Genomic DNA, 15,796 nt, shown 5'->3' on the forward strand with positions numbered 1-15,796 from the left:
AATTGCTCTCCATATAGATCCTCACGTTCTTCTACTATCTTTTTCGCTGACACCACAGCTTCTTCACTGCAAGCATCCAATGAAATCGATTTCACCATTGCTATTTCTCCAACTTCAGATGGGATTTTTTCGAGATTGGGTAAATAATCGAGACTAAGCTTCTCGAGAAGTGGAAAGTGGGAGCTGTCAGACACAATCCAATTTACTAGACCTACACATGAATACAACTGTAGAAACTTGAGCTTCTGGAACTGGCCTTCAATTGTTTCCCACTTGCCTGTTTTGAAGACACCAAATCTTAATACGAGCTTCGCAAGAAGAGGTAACGGACCGATTTTAGGCAATATTTCTGTTAAATTCTCCATATCCTTGTCCCACATCGGTTTGGTGATGATCCTAGCTTCTCTATATAAGTGTGGATAACCCTCCCCCTTATGAGGCCTTTTAAGGGGTGAGTGGCCTATTTCTAATATAGTATCAGAGCGGGCCCAAGTCGATGATGGTTTATCTTCTTGATAGAGTTGGAGAAATTAATCCTCAGCAAAAAGTCACCACTTTGACAAAAGGTGCTGCAGCGTAAGTTTTCCAATTTACTGAAGCATTGAAGATAGCTTAGACAGTTTTCTCCCTCCATTTGATCCGAAGTGTATTTTAAATGCAATTTCTTCACATTGGGAATTCTTTTAGCCACCTCCTCATTCAATAACAAATTCGCAACTCCTTTGAGTGTTTGCAGATTCTCCATAATGACAATGTCACTATCGTCACAAGGAGGATTTGGGAGAATCAATTCGTCCACCGCAAATTCAAGATGCCGAAGTTGATGCAGTTTCCAAATTTCATTTGGTACATGTAGATCGTTCCGAAAAGATGGATAAATAATCAATGTCTGTAGATTCCAAAGGAGATCAATTGAACTAGAGAATCTGGACTCATCATGAACTGTGATATTAAGGTACCGTGAGTTCACCAATTCAAACACATTTTCTAGGAAATAACTCTCAGAATAACATGCCATGAATGTCCTCAACAATCTAAGATCGCGAGACCGCAGAACTTTCTCATCCTCACTTGCTGTTTCAGAATACTCACATATTATGGAACGAGTATGTGACAAAGATCCTAACAACCCTGCAGTTTTAAGAACGACTCGACGTTCGCTAATACTGGCCGGAGGATCATCTCCTATGACATGGTAAAATCTTTCCTTTTCGGCTTTTTTAAACACAAATCTCTCAACATATCATGAATTTTACAAAACTTAATGTTTCCCACAAACACCAATTTATCAACTAAAATGAGATTTCTATCAACCAATTCCTTAAAATACTCTTGCGCAGGCATTTCCAAACATTTTCCACGCCATGGTTTTAAAAATCCTTCAGAAACCCATAACTTCTTAAGCGCTGACACACGAATACAGTAATCTTCCATAAAAACACCCATATACAAAAAGCATGGCTTTAAATAGTTCGGTAGATGGATATAGCTCATCCTCAGTATTTTCAAGCAAAATCCATCGTTAGTGTTAATAACAATTGAATTTAAAATTTGCTCTATACGCTCCCAACTTTCTTTTGTGCGCTCAGATTTTGCCAAAAGACCTCCTATTGTAGCAATTGATAAAGGAAGTCCTTTACAATTTTACACAATATTCTTTCCAATATATTCCAACTCAATTGGACAATTTTCTTTCCCGAACACGGTCTTACAAAATAAATCCCAACTACTAGCCTCATCTAAAAATTTCATGCCAACTATACAAGACTCGTTCAATTGAGAACTCAAGTCAGACAGCCTAGTTGTTACGATTATTCGACTCCCATTTTGGTTATCAGGAAAGAAATTTTTTATCTTCTCCCACGCCTTTATGCTCCACATATCATCCATTATTACGAGATATCTCCTACCGAACAGAAACTGGTATAATTTTTGTCCCAACTCATTCTCACTAAGATCACTACTTGAATCTCATCCACTAGCTCGAAAAAGAAGTTCTCTGAGTGTTTCTCTAACATTATATGTTTGAGAAATTGTAGTCCAAGCACGAATATCAAAGCGCTCCTTAACAAGTGCATTCTCAAATAGATTCATGGCAAGAGTGGTCTTACCAATGCCACCCATCCCCGTGATGGGGATGATCTGGCGGTTGAGTTGATCACTGGTGAGCTTATCCAAAACGTCAAGAAAAACTTCGTTAGAGCCCACGATCACGTTCTCTTTCACAGTGGGAGAAGACGCCGACAAGGCAGCAACGGGCTTCTGCTTGGTCTGAGCTTGAAGTGCAATGCTCTTCACCTCTTTGTTGATCAGATCCATTTCTTCTATCACTTTGTGTAGATTGTGATAGAAGTCATGATCTGCAACGATTGTGGATCCACTGTGAATTTGATCCACAATATGGGATTCGATAACATCCTCAGCCGCGTAAACTGCATCAGCAATGCGACGCTCCAATGGATCAGCTTCGTGGCTATCAGCAAAAGGGGAAACATAGCCATCAAGAAAATCCTGCAAGAAGGTAATGTTTTGAGTGAGGGATTGAACTTGTTTTTCGTCGATAGAAATGGGAGGAGAAGGATGTTTCTTGAGGGTATCTATGATATGCATAAGAGAAACCAGAGCTCCATAAGCAGCCATGATTAACAATTCTCTCTACGGATGCACACACAGAATGATAATGATAAATAATGCCAGAAAATGGATCTGAGAAAACTAAGTTAAAGAGTTTATACAGAGGACTTCAAAGTCAATGTTGGCATTTATGATTCACCTAACTGTGTAGGTGAAAAGGCAACACCTTTTCTCACACGTTGTAATCAGCAATTAAAATAAGGCAATATAGTTGTCGGATACACACTCTAATTTATATGGATTTTAATTGGTTTTTTTTTTCTAACTTTCTTAGTTTGCTAATTTTTTAACGCATCAATGCAATGTAGTTAAAATTAGCAATTTATTTTAACATTTTTAATACACTCATTGATGAGTTAAATAAGTTAGCAAGTTAAGAAAATTAGCAATTTAACGCATTCGTCTTTATTATTAGTCCAACTATTGATGTGTTCCTACTTCCTAGTGTAGGTAGAATATAATTATAGGTTAAAGTTACTTTCATTATATCTGCACATGATACGTCATAAAATAATTCACCTAACATTTTATAATATCAATTTGATTATAATATTATCATTTTCGATTCACCTAACATTTTTTTAAAACTCCTTCCATAAAAGGCGTGCTCCCCTCGGGGGTCACGCTGTGCCGGCTAACAAACCCTGGGTAGAATGCGCCAAGTAATACTGAATGCATCCTCTCCTCACACCCTATTCGCGGACCGTGCGGGTTGATCGGATGATGATGAAGCACAATTTATTTCGTAAGACTTTTCCCTCCAATCGATAGATCAATGGAATCTTTTAAGCCTTTGAAATCCCAAATATTTACCATAGGTCACAAAAATAGTCTACTTTTGTCATTTTGACCCGTCTTTTAAAATTAGTCAATTTCTATTTTTGAAAACTTTTTCATCACAGATTACATTACCAACAATACTTTAATTATTTTCTCTTTATATGTCTCATACTAACCAACTTTACATTAAAATCAGTGTCGTCAATAAAGTTTCTATTCTTATGAGACGGTGAAAGTGTACATAGTACAATACATATGCGAAGTTTATATTTCGCACTGAGGTCTTATTCTTGGTGATTTATAAGTTAGAGTGAACTGTCTAATTAGGCCCTAGACTTGTATGCTCTCACCTTTGCGGTGCCTAAACAAAATAAATATCATCAGCCGTACCCATACTTGTAGTTACGCACGTTTGAAGATTTTTTGCACTTTTTGGCACTGTTTGTGTACGTTTGGTGAAGGGCAAATTCGTCTTCACACACTATCTTTCTCCACATCTCGGGCCTTTTTGCCTGATAATTACCTCGTTGGGAAATTCCAACTGCTAGAGCTTTCTTCAATGTTGGGTGAGATTAGGTTATTCTCTGTTAGTTTTATTATTGTGATCCCAGATGTAACGATGAGCAGACCGTTGTGTGGTACCCATTGTCGACGAATGCCGCTTAGGTGAATTCCTTTCATCGGCTCTTTCCAAAGAAAGGCTTCTTTATGCAAGTGTATGTGGTGGAGTGTGTGGCCGTAGCTAGAGCCAAATTGATAGTGGTTCAAAGAACAGTTGAGGAGGATTTTACGCACTGTGTTATTCGGGCAAAAATCGAGCCTGTGACCAGTTCTTGCAGTTTATTTGTGCTCTGATTTATCATAATCTGATATCTATAAATGCATGTCGAAATTAAAATTATAACTTTATCATTTGGTTTAGAAATGGAAGGCACTTGCAACAGTCGATCCATAAATGAGAAAGACGTATACTATTTACGTGTTACATCGGTTGTTATGATCGGAACGATTACTAAACAAATAATAATGTAAGATGACTCAAGAACACGAAATTTACAGTGTTGTTATGATCGGAATGTTTATAAAGCAAATCAAGATGACTCAATAACATGAGGCTTACTAGGTTTGGCATTAAACCTATGTCCATGGGAGAAGGGAAGAACATTGAATTCAATGTACAAACAAGATTACAAGAATCTACACTCCAAGACCTAATTCCAAGCTACTTAATCCCACTCTAGAATACTCGATCGAATATGAATAACTCGATCAGCCTTTCAGGCCACACGACAAACACTCACAACAATCGAACCACAAATTAGGCTAGAATTGTACTATTTATATATACAAAGGGGGAAAAAGTAGAAAATCAAATTCAACAACAGTCTGCCTGCCATGTGGCCCATGGCTATCGGCATGCACCCTCTATGGCCCGCCTCACTCACCACCGCTATTCCCTCAGCCGCGCCTCGGGTCCAGACCAAGAAAGTGCACCATTTTGCGTACCCTAACAACAACATTTCAAAATCCATTGGTATGACTTATCCAAGAATAACAACTCTTATAAAATCTTATATACACCTCTGAAAGGTCGAAGTTTTGCACGCTTGCCTACGGCACGTGTCCCTTCCTATTCTACAAGATTTATAAGTTCTCACTTTCCAAAATATTATTCTCTCCGTCCACAAAAAATAGAGCAATTTGTGTATGGCATGAGTTTTAATGTAGAATTGGTAAAGTAAGAGATAAGGGAAAAAAGTAAGAGAGAAGGAGAAAAAGTAAGTGAGAAGTAGTGTTAGTGGAATGATGTGTATGGTTATTATTTGTTGAAAACTTTCCATAAATGATTGTACTTTATTTTTTTGTGGACGGCCAAAAATGGTAATCGTGCTCTAAGTGGACGGAGGGAGTATTAATTAGCATATGGTAAGTCAGGGTGTCGAACCCACAAGGAACGGTAGCATCCGTTATGTATTTCCACACTTGGAAAGGTTTAGCAATGTTGTCACGTTCTTAATTGGGGGTGTGAACTAAAGTACTAAACTACGAAATATAAATAACTTAAACTAATGTTGGAACTAAAGGTGCAAATAAAATACAATAAGAAGAAAGCAATTAAACTGAAACGCAGACTGGGCAAGTTGATAAACTGGACAATTTGGCAGAAAAATAAAAGCATTAGTGAGAAATTTTTGCACTTGGCATAAATAAGAACATTTCAAAAATAATAACAAAGCAGCAACTTGCATGAACATTCCTAAGATTAGAAAAACAAAAGAGACTAAGTCAAAAAGGCTAAGGAAAAAAACTAATGTAAAGACGAAGATAGTAGTTTCGGGCTTCCGGTAAGATAACGTCGGGATACAATTTTTATGATGTTGTTTGGTTAATTTAGATAAGTTCACAAATTTGTTTATAGGTAAGATGAGAAATTACAGAAATATCCTTACAGAAAAAAACTAATGTAAAGATTACCATAAACATTTTTGGATTATTAACTAAATCAGTAGTTAATTTGTTGATTATTTAAGAATATAGTAGTCTTAATTTTATCAAGTTTAAGCATATTTATCATTGATTAAAGAAAACTTATGTTAATAATCAAACAGTCCATATTTAATGTGAAAATCAATGAAATTATGAAGATGAAATAACCATATGACAAAATCATTGAATCAATAATTTTTGAGAAAAAAAGGAACAGATTGCGAACAGATGTGAAAAGCAACACCACAAGTTTTGAGCAAGAACAATTAATTTTATTATGAGGAATAAAAACAATTAAAAAGCAACAAAACCCAAATCCAAAATTTGAAGAATTTAACACAAACTAATGACGAACTGCATTGAAGAACATAAATTTTTTGCAGACAAGATACATAACACATCAAAATTTATAAAATAAAGTAACACAAATTTTTTTTTTTACAGAAAATATCTGGATTAAAGACATGTTAATCAAAATAAAATATTGAAAAGAAAGAGGTTCAGATCTTGTTTAGCTACCATCATCGCCTCAAACATTAATCCAATCGAAATCTCTGGAAAATCACTCCAATCCAAGAACAATCTTAGAAAGAAAAGAATTTTGAAAAAAAAAATGGCTCAGATTTTATAGGAGATGAGAGCCGAGAGGAAAGATGAAGGAGAGAGAGAGGGATAATAATGGGAGAGAGAAATTTTACCTCCACAACCTGCTCTATCGCAGGGGGAGGTGGGAGATACATCTCTAGCCTAAACAGTGGAAATCTCGCGGTTCGAGATGAGCCACAGATTAATAACACGGGCTGCACTCAAGGGCGGAGGGAGGGTGGGGCCAAGGGGGCCATGGCCCCCCCACTAATTTTTAAAAAAACCTAGGGGTATTTTAGTAATTTCACATTAATTATAATTATAATATATAAAATTAAAGATAGATTTCAACAAAATTATATTCTATAAATCGTTTCCTCTTAATTAGTTTTCTCCTTCTGTTGCAGTTCTACTCTTTCTGCCGCGTAATCTGAAATCTAGTTATCTAAACCTAGGTATATTTTAAAACTCAAATATAATTCAATTGATTTTTCTATATATGTTGTTTTTTTGTTTGGCTGCAATATTTATGTAAATTGAGACCTAAATAATCATATTCAAGCTCTAAATTAGTACACATAAAATTCAAATGAGGAGAAAGAAGATAGCTTATGTAATTCAATGGCTACGGCGGTTCTGTGTTGGAATTCTTTAACCCGTTTCTTAATTTGATGTGTATGTATTAATAGTTTTACACTATTTGATTTGTGACAACAATATTTTAGATTTGAGCATATTGTATATTTTGTTTACTCTTTATTCTTTTTGTTGTGAAGCATAAGATGAATTTTATCTTTTTTGTGTATGATTTATATTTTGCAAACTTAATCAATGTTGACTATTTTTGTAGGTATATGGATCGTTATTTTAAGAAACTTTCTTCTTTTGATTCTTAATCAGTTGAATGGTTGCTTAGTTCCTTATATGAAAATGATGTGTTTGTTAAAGTTACCAATGAAACTATTATGCAGCGATTTCAGAAGATGAAGGATAGAAGACAAATGTTATGATGTGATTGCATTTAACTTTTACATTTTGAACCTTATAATTTAATTTATGTAATTTATTTAAGTTTAAATTTGGACCCCCCATGATGAGATTTCTGGCTCCGCCACGCCTGCACTTTAGGGCATTTTGCAAACCAAACACTTAAAATACACTGTTCCGACGACATTACTTTTCTCTAACTGGAGATAACCAATTAACCAAACACGTCCTTGACAAACTCATATTTTAGTCTTGTTTTATGGGTGATTAAAGAGTGCTTTTGATGGTTTAAGATGTTAAATACAAGTTTTTTTCACCGCATATACACTAATTAGGTGAGTTGATGGGTTTGTCGTAGTTTTGTGATGAAAACAGGTTGAAACGAGCCGAAGCTGAAATTCGAGGAGTTCTCCAGAAGGAAAACCCGACCGGGTGTTTTCCATTTCTCGGAAAACCCGGTCGGGTGTTTTGAAGTAGCCACTCCAGGAGGAAAACCCGACCGGGTGTCTTCCATTTCTCGGAAAACCCGGTCGGGTGTTTTGCAAAATAGCGGCTTCGGGAAGAAAACCCGGTCGGGTGTTTTATCACCTACAAATCACCCGACCGGGTGTTTGCTAAATGTCCTGATTTTCACTCCGAATATAAAAGGGGTTCTAACTCAATTTAGAACCCTAACCTTCCCCACGACAAATTGAGAGAAAAAATCGAGAGATACAAGTCATTAAAGGCAAGGAGACTTCCATCTTCAAGAGATTGAAGAAGAAAGATCCTCCCCAACATCAAGTCTACATTAGGGAGTTCTATTACCTTTTCTTACTATGTTTTCTTTTGTTGTTCTTGTATTTTCCTTTGTTTTAGCTTCCATTATGAGTAGCTAAGTTCTTATTTAGGGATATTGGTGAAGCTTGTATGGATTCCATGGGATAAACCTTGATTTATGCTTATCTATGTCTTATGTGGTGGTTTTGTTGGTTGTTGTGCTTTTTCATTATCCAATTGATTAGCTACCAATTTGATATGTCTTATTCTAATTATTGTCGTTGAAAGATGCTTAATTAGATAGTTAAATGACCAACAACTCCGTGCGTTGTATGTGCTCGAGAGAGACATAGCTAGAGAGAGGGCTTGGGTCCGTAGGTTGTAGGAGTTGGTTTCGAAGTGTAGGGAGGAGACTCCGACCTTAGAGGCCGATCAACGTGTTAGGTGCACCCGAGAGGGGGTCTAACCAATTAACCCGACCTTCCTAGCCACACATAAGACCATTTAGATGAGCATGATCCCTAGGTGAACACCCGTGATCCATACCAACGGATCAATATCCCTATCTTTCCAACTTGAGTGAAAACTATCCTTTTTCTTGTCTGAATTTCCTTTTGCTTTTACTTTCTTACTTGTTCTTTGATCTTAGTGTAGAAAAACCAAAAAAAAAACTCCTTCTAATAGTCTAGATAGTGTTCTAAATTGCATCGTAGTACTCAAGCCGGCACTTAGTCTTCGAAGATCGATAATTTTAACTTGCCACGTGCTACATACCCCCATACACTTGTGGGTGACATTTTGATTGCAAGTTTAGCATGAGTCAAGTTTTTGGCGCCGTTGCCGGGGACTAATTTGCTTTTGTGTTTGATATTGTGATAAGATAGAGAATACTAGTTTAGACATTTACTTGCTTTATTTAGTTTAGTTTTCTAGTTTAGCTCTAATTTCCCTTTGTTTCCTCTCTTGTGTTGTGTAGGTTTTTATGCTCACGCGCTCAAGGCATCTACCCATTGAGCCGATTAATTTAGAGATAGAAGCCGCCAATAGAAGAAGAGGAGGACGAAGGAGGAGAGCACGAGCTCAACATCTAGTTGAGCCAATGGAAAATCCAAATGGGAACAACGAGGAAGTACCACCTCCACCTCCACCTCCCCTTAATCAAGACCAAATCATCCTCCAACTACAACAACAAATGGAGGAGATGAGAAGGGAAAGAGAGGAGGAAAGGAGAAGAGAGGCACCGGTTAGAAATGCATTTGGGAACGTTAATATCCCAATGCCACCCATTGATCCAAGAGTAAATGCCAACAATTTTGAGTTGAAGACGGCATTGATCCAATTTGTGGAGCAACGTGTTTTCTCGGGAAGGCCCACGGAGGATCCTAATATGCACTTAGCCAAATTTTTGGAGATTGCCAACACTACCAAGCTTAATGGGGTTTCCGAAGATACAATCAAGCTTAGGCTATTCTCATTCTCATTGACGGGATATGCTAGAGATTGGTTTGATAACCTTGAGCCGGGGTCGGTTATAAGTTGGGACGACTTAGCCAAAAAGTTCTTGGAGAGGTTCTTCCCTCTTAGCTCTACTCTCAACCTACAAGCGGAGATCTCCCACTTTAAAATGAAGAGCCAAGAGTCTATGTTCGAAGCATGGGAGAGATTCAATGCTTTGTTGAAGAAGTGTCCTAACCATGGGTTGTCTCCGGGCCATCAAGTGAGCCTTTTCTATAATGGATGCTCGGAATTTATCAAAAGTCAACTAGACTTTGGTTCGGGGGGATCATTCTTGGACAAAGGGGTTGATGAGTGCAAGAAGATGCTTCAAAGGCTTGCATACACTAGCAAGAGTTGGAGCTCGGGTCGAGATGGCTCTATGCCGGTAGCTTCGGTTGTTGATTCGGATGCATTCAATCTCCTCAACCAACAAATGATGATTCTCAATCAAAAGGTGGATAGCATAAGTTTGGGGATGGCACCCAATGTAGAGCCTCAACCTACCGTAGAGGATGTTAATTATGTGCATCAAGGAGGAAATCAAAGGAACTTCTACAATTATCGCCCCAACAATGGGGGTGGTAATTATCGTCCATCCTTCAATACACATCCAAATCTTTCGTATGGGAATCCGAATAATGCTATTCAACCAAGTGGGGTTAACAATTCACCTAGCACTTCAAAGTCTTCAAGTGATGTTACCAATGAGCTTCTAAAAGCTTTGATGGAGAAGACCGATGGGATTATGGAACACTCTACCAAGAGGATTGATAAAGTTGAGACGGCGGTGGTAGAAGTTGCTACAAGAATGGGGGCCTTGGAGCACCAAATGAGTCAAATTGCTCAAACTGTGGGTCAAATTCATCAACCGGGGCAATTTCCAAGCAACACTATTCCTAACCCAAAAGAGTGCAAGGCAATTAATTTGAGGAGTGGAACAAGCTATGAGGGTCCCTCTATGCCCGAAAAGGAAGCTATTGTTCAACCCGAAGAAGAAGAGGAAATAGAGATGGAAACACCACCGGAGATCTCGCCTAAGGTTCAACCCGAGATAATTGTTCCTCCCAAACCCATGGAAGTTAAGCTTCCCTTTCCTCAAATGATACAAAAGAAGAAGAAGGATGAGCAATTTTCAAGATTTTTGGATATCTTTAGGAAAGTTCAAATCAACATCCCTCTTGTTGAAGCACTTCAACAACTGCCGAGCTATGCAAAGTTCCTCAAGGATGTTGTCTCACAAAAGAGGAAATGGGGGCAATATGAGACGGTCAACTTAACGGAGAGTTGTAGTGCAATTATTCAAAAGAAGTTACCGGCCAAGAAGTCGGATCCGGGGAGCTTTACTATTGAGTGCACTATTGGAAATTGCTTTGTGGAGAATGCCTTGTGCGATCTAGGTGCTAGCATCAATCTTATGCCATTGTCCTTTTTCAACAAGTTGAATATTGGCAAGTTGAAGTCCACTAGCATTACTTTACAAATGGCCGATAGGTCTATATCATACCCCTCGGGCATAGTTGAAGATATTTTGGTGAGGGTGAATGACTTTATATTCCCCGTTGACTTTGTGGTGTTGGATATGGAAGAGGATAGAGTTGTACCTCTTATATTGGGGAGACCATTCCTTGCTACCGGGAAGGCCATGATAGATGTTTCAAAGGGAGAACTTACACTCCGCCTTAATGATGAGAGTGTGACATTTTCGATCTATGAGGCCTTGAAGAGGCATGATGTGGAACCGGGAGGAAGTCTTCAACATTGCAATGTTGTGACCGTGATGGATGAGTGTGTTGGAAGAGTGGCACCGGCCTCTTACTTGGATGATCAATTGGAGAGATGCATTTCTCACTCTATTTATTCTTCTCACTCTCTTGATATTTTAGATGTTAACCTTGAGTTGTTGGAATTTGTAGGTGCTTTGGACTCGGCTAAAGAGATTCCTAGATCACGTCGTCCACAATTTCTACCTCTTAGGGATGAAAGTGAAGATAGCAAGGAAGAAGTAGAAAGCAAGAAGATTGAGTTGAAGCCACTACCATCACACTTGCAATATGCCTTCCTTGGAGAGAATGATACCTTTCCGGTAATTGTATCATCTTCCCTCTCTAGTTCCGAGTTAGATAAGTTGTTGAGAGTTCTTAGAAAGCACAAGAGTGCTATTGGGTGGTCCATATCGGACATTAAGGGAATAAGCCCAACCATTTGCATGCATAGGATTCACTTAGAAGAGGGGTACAAGCCTAAGGTACAAAACCAAAGGCGATTAAATCCTATTATGCAAGATGTTGTTAGAAAAGAAGTGTTGAAATGGTTAGATGCCGGGATCATTTATGCTATATCCGATAGTGAGTGGGTGAGTCCTACTCAAGTGGTAGCCAAAAAGGGGGGTACTACCGTAGTAAAAGGGAAAAATGATGAGTTGATAGCAACTAGAGTGGTGTCCGGATGGAGAGTTTGCATTGACTATCGTACTTTAAATTCGGCTACTAGGAAAGACCATTTTCCCCTCCCTTTTATTGATCAAATGTTGGATAGGCTAGCCGGACATGAGCATTATTGTTTTCTTGATGGATACTCGGGTTATAACCAAATTTTGATAGCCCCCGAGGATCAACATAAGTCGGCTTTTGTGTGTCCCTACGGTGTGTATGCATATAGAAGAATGTCTTTTGGGCTTTGTAATGCCCCGGCTACTTTTCAAAGATGCATGATGTCTATTTTTCATGATATGGTTGAGGACATTATGGAGGTTTTTATGGATGACTTCTCTGTTTTTGGCATGACATATGATATGTGCTTGGATAATCTAACCAAGGTTTTGCAGAGATGTGAGGAGACCAATCTAGTTCTCAATTGGGAGAAGTGCCATTTTATGGTTAGAGATGGGATCGTGTTAGGGCACAAAATTTCATCCGAGGGACTTGAAGTGGATAGAGCCAAGATAGCGGCCATTGAGCAATTGCCACCTCCTTCTAGTGAGAAGGCCGTGAGGAGCTTCCTAGGCCATGCGGGGTTCTATAGGCGTTTCATCAAAGATTTTTCACATATTGCTAGACCTCTTTGTCATTTACTAGCTAAAGATGTAAAATTTGATTTCACTCTTGAATGTGTGCAGGCGTTTGAGAAGCTCAAAGCGGCATTGGTGAGCGCTCCAATATTGATCTTTCCCGATTGGTCACAACCCTTTGAGATCATGTGTGATGCAAGTGATGTAGCGGTAGGCTCGGCTTTGGGGCAAAAGAGAGACAAGTTATTCCGGGTGATATACTATGCTAGTAGAACATTGGACTCGGCTCAAGTTAACTACACCACTACCGAGAAGGAAATGCTTGCGGTGGTCTACTCATTTGACAAGTTCCGCCCTTATCTCATTGGGGCCAAGACTATTGTCTTCACCGACCATGCCGCCATCCGTCATCTTTTTGCAAAACAAGATGCGAAACCAAGACTTATAAGATGGATCTTGCTTCTTCAAGAATTTGATTTTGAGATCCGAGATAGAAAAGGGTGTGAGAACGTAGTGGCGGATCATCTATCAAGATTGGAACATGCTAGTGAAGAAGAGAAGTTGAAATTGGTCATAAATGAAGAATTCCCGGATGAACACTTGTTCTATGTGGCTCAAGGCAAGGTGGCATGGTATGCTAACATAGTGAATTATCTTGTTGCTAAGGTAGTTCCGGATGGGCTCACGGATTATGCAAAGAAGAAGTTCTTCCATGATGTGAAGTTCTATTTTTGGGATGAGCCTTGCCTCTTTAGAAGATGTGCCGACATGGTAATTAGAAGATGTGCTCCTCAAGAGGAATGGGAATCCATTATTATGCATTGTCACTCCGCACCAAGTGGGGGACATTTTGGAGCAAACCGAACCGCGATGAAGGTGTTTTAAAGCGGCCTTTATTGGCCAAGTATCTATGGAGATTGCCAAAAGTTCATGATGCAATGCAATGAGTGCCAAAGGACCGGGGGGTGTCAAAGAAGAAAGAGATGCCTATGACCCCTATTGTGGAAGTTGAGTTGTTTGATGTTTGGGGGATCGATTTCATGGGCCCCTTTCCATCATCATGTGGCTATCAATATATTCTCTTGGCGGTGGACTATGTGTCTAGATGGGTAGAGGCTATTCCTACCCACACCAATGATTCTAAGGTTGTGATTAAGTTTGTCCAAAAGAATATCTTCACAAGATTTGGCACCCCACGAGCCCTAATTAGTGATGGAGGTTCCCATTTCAATAATCGATGGTTGGCAAGTGTGCTTATTAGATATGGAGTGAAGCATAGAGTAACAACACCCTACCACCCTCAAGCTAATGGTCAAACCGAGTTAGCCAACCGGGAGGTGAAGCAAGTCCTAGAGAAGACGGTGAACACAAATCGAAGGGATTGGTCACTTAAACTTGATGATGCATTGTGGGCATATAGGATGGCTTATAAGACACCCATTGGGATGTCGCCATATCAATTGGTATTTGGAAAGTCGTGCCACCTTCCGGTAGAGATGGAGCATCGCTCATATTGGGGTGTGAAGAAATTGAACTTGGATTTCTTGAAGGCCGGAAAGGAAAGAATGCTTCACCTCAATTTGCTAGAAGAATTTAGGAATGAGGCTTATGTCAATTCCTCTATTTACAAGGCAAGGTTGAAGACCTATCACGACAAGATGATTGAAAAGAGAGAGTTCTCCCCGGGGGATGCGGTACTACTCTACAATCATAGATTGAGGTTCTTCCCGGGCAAGCTCAAGTCTAAATGGTCGGGGCCATTCACTATAAAAAATGTGATGACCAATGGAACAATGGAGCTTATTGGGGCCGATGGAAGTACTTTCATGGCGAATGGCCACAACATTAAAAGGTTCTACACAAGGGAGCAACAAGATGAGGTCTTCGTGGTGACCTTAACCGAATGATTAAAGCTTGAAGACCGTCGGGCAAACGACGTTAAACAATTGCGCTATGGGGGAGGCAACCCCTAGTAGGTACAATTTTATTTTGTGTCAATGTGTTTTTCTCTCATTTTTCTTGGGTTTGTTTTTGTTTTAGAGTGTTGGAACAGGAAAATGAAAATGAAAGAGTGGAAATTGGAAGGAACGAAAAAAACAGGGTTCAAGTCCAGAGAGAAAACCCGACCGGGTGTTTTCCATTTTCTGGAAAACCCGGTCGGGTGTTTAGGATAAGCAAGCGGGAGTCCAGAGAGAAAACCCGACCGGGTGTTTTCCATTTTCTGGAAAACCCGGTCGGGTGTTTTGCAGAAGGGTCGTGTTCCAGGAAGAAAACCCGACCGGGTGTTTCTAATTTCCGAATCACCCGGTCGGGTGTTTTGCTCGCGTATATATAGCTGGAGAAAGAGAAAACCCGGCAGAATCACCCGACGCGAACCCTAGCTCCCCAAATTTCGAATTTCGGTGAATTCCTCTCAATTTCTCCCTTCTAATCTCACTTCTACACTCTAATATCTCTTCTACTTCATCTTTTACACATTTTAAACCATTTAAGTGGTGGAATTTTGTGAGAACAAGGCAAGAAGCTAATTTTCGAGTTCTACTTGAATTAAGCCCTAAAGGTATGAATTTCTCCCTCTATTCTTCTCTACCCATGTATCATTGTTGAATATTGAGTGATTTATGGAAGATTATGATGATTTTGATGCATAATTGTGGGTTTTAGAGGATTAAGAGTGGATTTGTTGTAGAATTGCTAGAATGGGTGAGAATTTTGAACTTGTTTGCATAATGTGAAGTTGAATGTGTTGATGTGTTGCTTTATTGGACATTGTTGATCATTTGTTTCATGTTGATGAGGAGTTGTGATGGTAGAAGGATAAGACAATGAATGGATGGTGTAGTTGTGAGAGATATTGGTTTGAATTATTAACAATTGTGATTGATTGGTTTTAGGGGAGAATTTGGCTACAAGCATGAGGATTGATGATGATTTTTGTGATATGATGAAGTAAAATTTTTGAGCTTTGCACTTTAGAACAAGAATAGAATGAATTTGTGCATCTCTTGAGCTTAAAGTGTAATTTACGCTTAGTTTCTTTTGTTATATTCTTAGATTGTT

At 39.0% G+C, this 15,796-nt stretch overlaps 1 protein-coding gene, 1 non-coding gene and 1 pseudogene across 2 annotated transcripts; 1 reads left to right on the forward strand and 2 right to left on the reverse strand.

Annotated features, from left to right (window-relative positions):
* Nucleotides 1-1,642: 1,642 nt before the first annotated feature.
* LOC125209962 (disease resistance protein RPP8-like) lies at nucleotides 1,643-2,710 on the reverse strand. The gene has a single exon (XM_048109539.2). It carries the CDS (start codon nucleotides 2,638-2,640, stop codon nucleotides 1,972-1,974), a length of 669 nt encoding a protein of 222 aa, XP_047965496.1. The 5' UTR covers nucleotides 2,641-2,710; the 3' UTR covers nucleotides 1,643-1,971.
* Nucleotides 2,711-9,359: 6,649 nt separating this feature from the next.
* LOC125199751 (uncharacterized) lies at nucleotides 9,360-10,445 on the forward strand (annotated as a pseudogene).
* On the reverse strand, nucleotides 9,827-9,933 carry LOC125199752 (small nucleolar RNA R71). The gene has a single exon (XR_007172628.1). It is a non-coding gene; the product is annotated as a small nucleolar RNA R71 (small nucleolar RNA).
* Nucleotides 10,446-15,796: the final 5,351 nt, after the last annotated feature.

Source organism: Salvia hispanica, chromosome 3 (assembly GCF_029641045.1).
Source record: "Salvia hispanica isolate PSC_SH4W2 chromosome 3, Shi_PSC_v1, whole genome shotgun sequence".
Classification (NCBI taxonomy): Eukaryota; Viridiplantae; Streptophyta; class Magnoliopsida; order Lamiales; family Lamiaceae; genus Salvia; species Salvia hispanica.